At 37.3% G+C, this 10,167-nt stretch overlaps 1 protein-coding gene across 4 annotated transcripts; it reads right to left on the bottom strand.

The window, feature by feature from the left end:
* Positions 1-371: 371 nt before the first annotated feature.
* LOC147501985 (dicarboxylate transporter 2.1, chloroplastic-like) lies at positions 372-9,474 on the bottom strand. 4 transcript variants are annotated; one of them, XR_015221542.1, is made up of 6 exons: positions 8,274-9,474; positions 7,101-7,414; positions 6,193-6,641; positions 4,681-4,809; positions 3,335-3,550; positions 372-2,789 (listed from the first exon to the last, which is right to left on the bottom strand). XR_015221542.1 is itself a non-coding variant. In XM_086606964.1 (6 exons), exons 1-5 carry the CDS (start codon positions 9,078-9,080, stop codon positions 4,694-4,696), a joined length of 1,596 nt encoding a protein of 531 aa, XP_086463090.1. In that variant the 5' UTR covers positions 9,081-9,474; the 3' UTR covers positions 3,204-3,550; positions 4,681-4,693. The 4 variants fall into 4 exon arrangements, 2 of the variants coding, with proteins under 2 accessions (XP_086463090.1, XP_086463089.1); XM_086606964.1 differs by lacking the exon at positions 372-2,789 and having other exon boundaries at positions 3,204-3,550; positions 6,193-6,384; positions 6,475-6,641; XM_086606963.1 differs by lacking the exon at positions 372-2,789 and having other exon boundaries at positions 3,204-3,550.
* Positions 9,475-10,167: the final 693 nt, after the last annotated feature.

Below are 10,167 nucleotides of genomic sequence, written 5' to 3' on the forward strand. Positions count from 1 at the left end.
AGTTTATTGACAACAAGACCAGCTCGTCAACAGTAGAGATAATGGGCTGTTTAATTCGTTCATCTAAAGTTTTCACAAGATTAGAATTTAGACACGGGATCAGTCCACAGTTTGGCCGAGTATACTTTGACTCGCCTAAAGAACCCCCCGAGTTCAGACCACATCCAACTGTAATACTTGGTCTTCCCAAAAGATGCCAGAGTTCATACTTTGAAGCTAGCTCTGGGTTTCGGTAGATTCTGATGTGTATTCGGTGCGTGCTTAACAGGCAGAAAAGAGCCCCTCAAACATCTTCTCATGATGCCTACGCATTACATATTTCTGAAACAAGCCTACAACATAAATCAATTGATTCTTTTTCAAAAGGCCCTACGGATTACATTGCTTGTTTTCTCACATTTTCAACACCAGTTCTCTGCAAACCTTGATTCAAATCAATAAACCACTTCTCTGGTGCCGATGTTGAGTCTTAAGTATGTTTTGGGAGATATCTGAACCGAAATATCATCCTGTTTGGGTAGTCAAAGGCAGCTAAACGAAAAGTACATGAACACAGAATACAAAGTTTTTAGAATCTCTCCCCTCTCTCGCACACAGAGTCACAGTCACAGTGGTAAGCTTTTGGAGGAAGCAGGGTCCAAAAGTCATGAGCTCGTTAACTTTTTCTTCCATTTGTTTCCTACTTTAATATGAGTACATGCGAGTCATCTTTGCTGACCGGGTTCCTCAGAAAATCTAACAGCAGGTTTTTATGTCTCATTCACTTGAGCTCATCATAGGGTGTCTTACAGTGCTCTTTCTGCGGGTCTTTTTTCGGAGACCATTTCATTCCAGGAATAATCAGTCTAGCTAGTCTTGCGTATAGTTGCGGCTTGTGGTTGTAGGTGAAATTCCATATCTGTAGACCTCAAGGTTTTTATCATGTTTGCATTCTGACTTGACAATTAGCTCAATAAAAGTAAAATTACAACTCATGGTGTCATAAAACTTTTACTACCATACAGAATCTTTTATAACTAGTATTTACAGCTTTTTAATAGGTTTATTTTTATGTATGGATCATTGATGAAGTACTGTATAAATTTTTTTCTGTTTTTTTTCTATGAGAACTGTATAAGTTATTCTCTGTACAGTAACTTTTCACTAGGCTTCACATAAAACATAACTCAAAATCCAAGTTAGTTTATCAATCTAAATGATAGCAGTGGCAACACAAACATGGAAGTTGTTAGATAGCAATGCATTGAAGGGATTGATGAGTAGTGATTGCGAGCACCACCCAACTATTTGGAACTCTGCATGCACCACTCACCTTTAAGCTTTAAAATTGCGAAGAAAAAAAAAGTTATCTACATACTGATAGGCAAGAACGAGACAGCTTTACTGTCTCTGTTGAACTATTATTCATAGCCCATACACTGGACCCACGCCCCCAACATTGAGCTTTCATTTGTTTGATCCGGACCCATATGGTTTTAAAGTTTTTGACATATTAAAATTGATATGAGGGTTTGTGGCCATGAGAAATCTGCCATTACTACTATCTATCATAAACAGTTCTCTGATAGATAGGGGAAACGTGTTCTGTACCCAAGGGTTTAAGAAAGCTACATCGATTCAACCCCTTTTGTTATCAAAATACAGAACTCAAATCTAACCATACAGGTGTGTTATAGAAATACATGTTTTTTGTATTTTAGGGGAATAATATACAGCTATCAAATTCCATGAATTAAAATAATGTATGAGAAAATCACAAGATCATTTCTATGATGAAGGGATGGAGCCTGGAGGTCAACTGTTCATAAGAACACTCCATGACTCCATCTACCATCAGTTTTCTGCAGTACTTATATAAAATTTTAATTTGTATTCATTCATATGTTCCATACAAACATCTTCTGCCTAGCTTTTAATTGATTTTGTAACAATTATCAACATTATAATGGTTTTATTTTTATAGTTTAATTTCGCAAGGAATCTATGTAGTTTTAATTCAAAGCTCAGGTAGACTCTCCTACTCAATGAGGTTAAAACCTCTATTGAACTTATCTCAGTGTGGCTAAATTTCTACGCTTCGCCACATCAGTGTTAAAAGCTCATATCCCCACGTTATGTGCTGTTATTTTCTTTGAGAAGAGGGTGATATAGCCATAGGCTGATAGAACTACGAAGGAACAAGGAAGTCATCGGTACTCGGAACAACAATGATAGGTCGATAGCTATCTGACAAGCAGTGAAAGCTATGAGCATTACTTCAACCTATTGAACTTGTCCATATCATCTCCAAGGCCACAGCATCACTATCAGTAGGCATTAAGTTTTTGACTTGAATGGAATGCTAAAGTTGATTCACACTTTGTTAAGATTGACATGCATTGAGCTGCTTGTTATGGGTTCACATTTAACTACTACGGGCTACATAAGATAATTTCTTTCTCATTTCTTTTCCCAAGAGTCGAAATTTTATTCTAGGAAGAAAAGGAAGGTACAGGGATATCAGCCAGTAATTGAACTGTGGGTGTGGGAGTGGAGTTTCGGTAAGAAATTTGGGGGTTGTGAATCCTTAATTTTTCTAACAAATTACTAACACAATAGTTTGTGATTCTCGGAATTCCGGAAAATATTTCAATTTTTAACAAATTCGGAATTCCAGTTCAAAGGTCGAAAAATATGAAATTTCAGAATGTACTCAGAATATAGCGGAATAAGGGCAGCCGGAATTCTGGTTTTTGGATTTATCGGAAAATTCTGAAAATCTTGAACTATGGTATTAACACCACCACCTCCTGCCACATTAAAAAAAAAAAAAGTCAAATTGGGTTGACGTGTTTTTTTTTCCAGTGTATTTGAGAGGGGTAATACTAGTTAACCCAAAAACAAAAAAACAGCAATCATTCCATCACAGTTAAGAAATCCCCGCAATTAAAGAAAATTTCCTAACCTAGGGGAAATGGAGAACTGAGGAAGGTGTATCTCTGTATATAAGGCACTTCTATGTTAGTTAGTTACTCTCTTCTTTTCTCATAATCTTCTTTTTCCTTTACTTTTTGTTTATATGTTTTGGAAGTTGTCCAAGGCCTACATAAAAAAGCTTGGAAAAGCAGAATCTTTGCATGTCCTTGCTATACCTAATTTTATACACTTTTTTGTTGGAAGTCCAATCATATAAACTAAGTAGATAAGTTAATGAAGGATTGAATGGAGAAGCTCACAAAAGTGCATCTAATTTAGTATAATTGTAATTTTAAACTTTAAATTCATTATAATAATGTGTTAGCAGAAGCATTTACGAATATACTATGTTGCATAACTCAGATTAAGCATACATTACCTTTATGTTTTGTTACAGGAAAATCAAAGAGCATCTTCTCTACTGTATTGTGCACTTTGAGTGCTGTGTACTTTGAGTCTTAATGCACGAAACTGGGAACTCCGAGCTTCAAGGAGGAAGAAAAACAAGAGACTTGAACAGCTTGCAACTTCTGAATTCATCTCTCAGTATTTCCTAATTTTGCATTGTGCAATGTCACATATCACGTGCTCATACCTGAAGCAGACAAAGTGATTTTGGAACAGTGGAACACAACGGAAAAGTTCTTTCTACATAAACATTTGATGAAATTGAACAAACAGATTTGATGAAAGACAAAACTGATAAGCGCCTGTTTTTTCATCAACTAGTAATTTTAACGAGGCACAATATTAATGTTCAAATATTAGGAAAAGAAAAGGAAAAAAACATACATTGTATTGATTGTAGGACTTCACACAAATTAATTCATACATACAATCCCACAGACGCATACAGAAAATATTGTGTTGCAGACTAAATAAACCATTTAGTCAATTCTTTCAGTTCCTCTATCTTGGGTCCCAGCTTGGTATAATGAAAAAGATTGCATACTAAATTTAGGTTATACCTAAATGATATCATTGTGGGAAACAAAAAGAAATGAGGTTGTAATACCAAAATATCTCCACTAAATAAATCTAGGTTTAATGGCATATTGTTGTTGGTCTTCTATCAATATACTTATACCCCTTCAAAAACAGTGTATCCATCACCTACTTTATCTAACATAACTACAGTGAAACTCCACTAAACTGTTGTCTCATCACATGGATCACAATGTTTTCTATGGACCCACACCCCAATATATTTGTTCATCCAAGTATAGTAACTTCTATAGACAAGATTAAATCTTGGAAAGCAGCAGGCCAGCATCACACGATTCGCTAAAAATGTTACTATTTATCTTTTAAATTGAGAGCACAACTCCTTACACAAGCAATTACCAATATCTGTTCCTGCGTCTGGAAATCCTTCATGATACATACAAATAAAAACAAAATCATACCTCATACGAATAGCATCTTGAAATCATTCAATAACTGGACCATAAACTTTATTCATGATTATAGGCCATGACGTGCTGCAATATGGCCATTCCGAGTTTTCACATTAATCAATGTCAAAACTTGTTTTATACTCATGAAACTAGTTGCTAAGCCTAGTAATTGTGGTTTAAAGTTTGTTAAATCGTTAAGATCATGCCATGCAACATCAGAATAGTGCAACTAAATTAAAGTCTAAGAAAAACTTTGGAAATTTTAACCAATAGATATAGTGCTCAATCATTAACAAGGCTTATAATGGTAGGAATGGAAAATACTTACGGATTACTAGAACTCAAAAAAGCCCCAAAAACTTCCACCAGAGTGTACCAACTCCTCCCCAGATCACAGCATTGATTATGGCCATTATAAAACCCAGTCTGAAGCAATTGGGAACATCTACATAACCAGCTAATAGGAAAAAGGGAGAAGTTATCAGTTTCTTGGAGTTAAAATATCAAGTATGGAAAGAAGTAAACTAGAGTTGCAAATTTGAGTTGCTAAGCTGATACTCAAACACTTTTCGCTTTAGAGTTCCTAATTAACTCACAGCCTTACACATTCAATTTCATTACGCAACTACACCACTTGCTTAAAGTTCAAACATGTGTCAGCAGAAAAATCTGTCTTTCAGCTGCTTCTAATAACTTTTTTAAGGCACCCCTAGGGGATTTTATCAAATCAATGAAGAGGAATCTACAAGACAGCAGGAACAAAAAATTACAATTGCAGCTGCTTCTAGTTACTCATTGGAACCGCAATTTGTGTTGGAATCTCTTGTATTTCAAAGTACTAAGTGTGTGTGTGCAAAGTGGAAGAGATGAACAAAGAGTGTTCTCTCCACTTTAATGCATAGAAGATAGTCCCACATTGGTTATCCACCACTAGCTAAACAAGTATATGAGAACTTCCTCTACCATAAGGGCGTGCCCTAAGGGTACAAAGGCTTTTGTGTTAGGAGAGAGGACTCAGCCAAAGCCACGCGCACGCACCGAGCCGAATCGCGTCATGTCGGGTTCGGGCTTGGGCTTGGGCTTGGGCTTACTGTGTGTGTCTAGCTAGTGGGTAGTGGCTTGGCCAATTGCCTAAACTTGTTTTGCTTCAGCAGCAAGTTTCGGACTTCTATTCCTAGTAGGTTTCTCTTCCTTATATGTTTTGGAAACCGACTAGCTGTGACGGACCTTACCTTTATATAATCAGGACTGTGCGTCCACAGAGGGTACTTACACATCCAGAGAAACAAAAACAGAAATCGTGAAACCCTAGCCTCTTATTCTTCTCTTCTTATTGTACAGCCAGAGAGAGTTATACTACCATTCTAGAGAGCAGCCTGTTCGAGTGCAAGACAGCCTGCTAAACCATTGTATCCTGTGAGGAAGACATCACTGTTGCCTTTCTGCACCACTGGAAGGGGCAAACTCTTTCCTTAAGGGCAACCTAATCCGCGCCTTGGTTGTTCCCTGTTACTGCTGTCCTTGTCTCTTTATTGTTTTCTTTATTCGCATACAACAATTTACTGGTGTTCGAACTCAATATTGGACATTGTGTGATCAGGTATAACCTTTAAATTCCAAGGGAAAAAACATCCTAGAACTAAGCTCAGAAAATGCGGCCTTTCACTGTTGCTTGTAAGAAACTGGAACAAAAACAAAAGAATACGAACGAGGAAATACAATTACAGAATGACTGTTTGACATCTCTGTTTATTCAGACTGAAAGGAGAGCGCAATTATTTTGTAAAGAGCTGAACATACATATGAAAAAAGGAAAACAAAACAGGGGAAAGGAAAGTACCTGCATAATATGCAGCAGCCTGGGCACTGCTATAATGTGTTAGTCCACCAAAAAGACTAGTATTGAACGCCAGTGTCAACGCTGCCAACACACCAGGCACTCCGGAAGCCATTTGCATGGCAAGAAATGATGAGTACAGGGCTCCTATATGAGCAGCCTGACTAGCAAAAATGTAGTGTATGAGGAAATAAGCTGCATGAAGGACACCAAAAGAAGCCAGCCGACTCAATGAGAAAGACTGAAGAAACTTGGCAACACAATTAGACATCCAAGTCACAATACCAAGGTTTGTCAGCTGGCTTGCCATGCCTACCAGCACAGCAAACCACGTTAAGGTATCCCATGCAGATTTGTCCGCTAAACAATCATCCCAGTCCACCACCCCTGATAAAAGAAGTATAGAAAGACCGAGCATTGCAGCAACAACACTTGCTACACCAATAGCCTCTCTGCAAAGACACCAAGATCGGTAACATAAATGGCCTACATACAGATTAGAGCAGGAAAGTTGAAAGAAGGAAATATTTGTTCACTCTATCTAAATTCTTTGGATCCTTTGTTATCTTGTGACCATACATATTCTCGTGTATTTAAATACAATGGCTTCTGATTCATATATTCCCTCAGGCTACTTCCTAGCCAAAGTTAAATAACCATTTAAGTTCCGGAGCACAAAATCTATATAACCAGGACACTCCATTTTCTAGGGAGTGTACACTAAGTTCATGCATATAACAGGGTCCAAATATACATGTTTGCACGTCTGACACTTCCTACCTTATTTTTGCTCTCGCTTGTATTGCTTAAATAGTCAAATACTTCATTAATCCAATTGTCAATCATGCATGGTTATAAAGATTTTGTGTCGACAAGCAACAGAATCATAAAATAGGGAGCTGAAAACTCACCCAAAGATCCACAATGAAACTGCAAGAAGCATTGTACCCACCATCACCCATTCATTCTTTGTCACAGGACCCATCTGCTCTAGTTTCAAAGCTGCTACAGCAGGGGCATTTAGAGTTTCTTCAGTTTCAGGTGGAAAAATCTTATATAGGATATATGGAGTAGCTAAAAGAGACACAAATGCAGGTAAACTTGCAGCCTTGAACCAAGTAACCCATGGACTTGCAATTTTGACCCCAAGTTCCTCAGCTAGCTTGAGGCACAACAAGTTATTAGCTGCAGCAGTTAGGAAAAGAGCACTTGAGTTACCAGCAGACTGTCATACATCACACAAAAGCATCAAATAAGTCATAATGATTACACCCCTTGACAGAGATCCAAGTAAAGTTAACATGAAATATACTCCTAAAACCGAGTAAATAACACTTCTGCATCATTTGTACAAATAGACTCATATTTTAATATAGTTAAAAAAACAAAACACTGTGATGTACACTCATAAACCTACTAGTGTCAGTTTTACGGAATAGTCTTCCAAGACCAGAAAGTAACTCCAAGAAGTTCCCAAACATCGGATAAACAGATCTTCTTCTTCTTTGTCATAGTTGTGATCATTTCAGTTTGTTTTAGCATAGTATAAAATGGCTAAAGGCATGTGTTAGTTATGTAATAAGCTAAGAAGTGGAAACTAAACTCTCAAGTAGGAATAAAGGCAAAACAATGAAGATCTAAGCAAGCATTTTGAGAAAAAGAAGAATAGACATATCCATGAGGTACTCGTATAATATTATCTATTGGCAATCTCTTTTCCAACACAATTGCCTATACCATCTTATGATTTCAACAGCCAAACTAATAAGCATACACAACATGAATTCCACCAAACTAACCATCGTATACAAGCTGCTATTCACTAGTTGCTTTTCACATGATTGTGTGGTGTGATAGTAGTGGCAAAAGTTTACAGAACAATGTAAAATAAAATGTCTTCTGCTACATTTCAATTACATACAATGTACATCTTCTATCCAACATTTACACTAAATTTTAACTTCATCACTCATTCACACTTGCATTGCAACACTTGGGTATCCATACATCCACATTATTACAAAAATGCTACAAAACATTCAAACGGAACAATATAACAAACAAGGAAAAGTTAAACATCACACCTGTAACTGTGATTGAATCAAGTACGACCCGAGCTTCCTAGTCTTGGGATCATTTTCATCTCTCCCAGTAGAAAGCAACAAAGTAGATTTAATAATAGGCAAAAAAATGCCACCAGCTCTAGCAATAGTACTAGGCATAGAAGGCGCAACAAGTGTCTCACCCATAGTCAAACCATAAGACAAACCCAATGCACTTTTCCCGAACCATTTAACAAAATAAGTCGCGATTCGATCACCAAGACCAGTTTTCACAAACCCTCTGGCGAAAAAAAACGAAAGTACTATTAACCAAATTACATCACTAGTAAATCCTTTAAACGCGTTTTCAAATGTTAAAGTTTTTGTAAAAACTGTTGTGGTTAAACTTAGAAATGCCCATGCACCAATTGGTAGTGGCCCAAGAATTAGTCCTATGTTGGTTGATAAAAATATTGCAAGTAATTGCCATGCTTGGGTGGATACTTGTATGGGTTTCGGGACTATGAAACGGATTACTAGTCCAATTGAGATTGAGATTAGTAGTGGGATGATTTTTGCTCCTTGCTTCTTGGGATTTGTGTTTTGAGATGACGATTGGATTGGTTTGGGAGAAATGTGTGCTTTTGTCTTGAGGAGAGAGAAATTATGGGTGGAACCGAAGAGGTTTGTGGGAGATGAGGAGAAACAATTGAGACCGTTGATTTTTTGTTGTAGGGATATTGACGGTGGAGATTGGGAGATGGAAGGGGTTCTTTTGGAGAGAGAGATGTGACGGGTGTAGGAGATCAACGAGGTGGAGGGAGAAGTATAGAGAGTGAAGCTCTGCATTGTTGAGCTTCTAAAATAATTCTCTAATCTAGAGGGAAATAATGTGGATGTACTAAAAAAATGAGTTAACGAGGAGGAATTCAGAAATCCAGTTGCTGTGTTGGACTGTTTGGTAGTTTGTGTTTATGGTTTTTATGGATTACCTACTGCTTAACTGAGAAACCGAGGTATGTAGATTTGGCCATTTGGGAATGGGATAATTAAGGGCCAGGGGTTTATGCCTTTTTAGCTGGTGAGTGCTCAGTGCAAACTGTTGAATTATGCATTGAAGGTTCATAAATTAAGTTTCTTGGACACTTGGACGAAGGTTCATTTCACATTTTACGCAGAGATACTAAACCCAACACGGCTTTTGCCCTTCTACAGTTCTATATCTTAGCTTCTGCTTAGTCGTTCCCCCGGGGAAAGAGACTGAAAAGTTGCTGCCCAAAACTCTCATTTATAACCTCTCAAAATCACAGCCTGTGAATTCGAACGGAATCTTGGAATTACCTCGAATATTTTGGTTTTTGAACAAATCGATATAGTGATGTGGTCGAAAAATCCAAATTCCGAATTTTGTTCGGAATATTGTGGAATTTTGGTTTTTAGCAGCCAGAATTCCATTAATTTTGAAATCCTGAACTGTGCTCAAAATACAACCATATAGGTGGGAACGAAGAGAGAAATTAGAGGAGAGTGAAGATGAATAAAAAATATTTAAGAAATTTAATCTTCCCGTCTTCGACTTAATATTGATATTTGAGTCCTAGTTAATAATTTAGTATGTAAGAGCATCTCTAGGTGGTAGTATCACCTGCAGTTTTTCAAATTTGCGCAGCAAACACAGCCGCATCACCTATCTAACCGCATTTTGGAAGTAAATTTGGGATTTTGGATGCGGATGTGGCGCAACAGTAATAATGTTGCCCGCCATTGCAAATGTCGCCCCAAATTTCTTTTTGACTTTGACCAGCACACCGCGCCATTGTGACATTATCAATGTCGCGTGAGTTATTTTTTTTTTTACTTTTTCAATTTGGCGCGATAGTGAGAATGTCGCGTGAGTTTTTTTTTTTCAACTTTTTTCAACTTGGGGAGACAGTGG

This window comes from Coptis chinensis, chromosome 4 (genome assembly GCF_015680905.1).
Source record: "Coptis chinensis isolate HL-2020 chromosome 4, ASM1568090v1, whole genome shotgun sequence".
In the NCBI taxonomy this organism is placed as follows: domain Eukaryota; kingdom Viridiplantae; phylum Streptophyta; class Magnoliopsida; order Ranunculales; family Ranunculaceae; genus Coptis; species Coptis chinensis.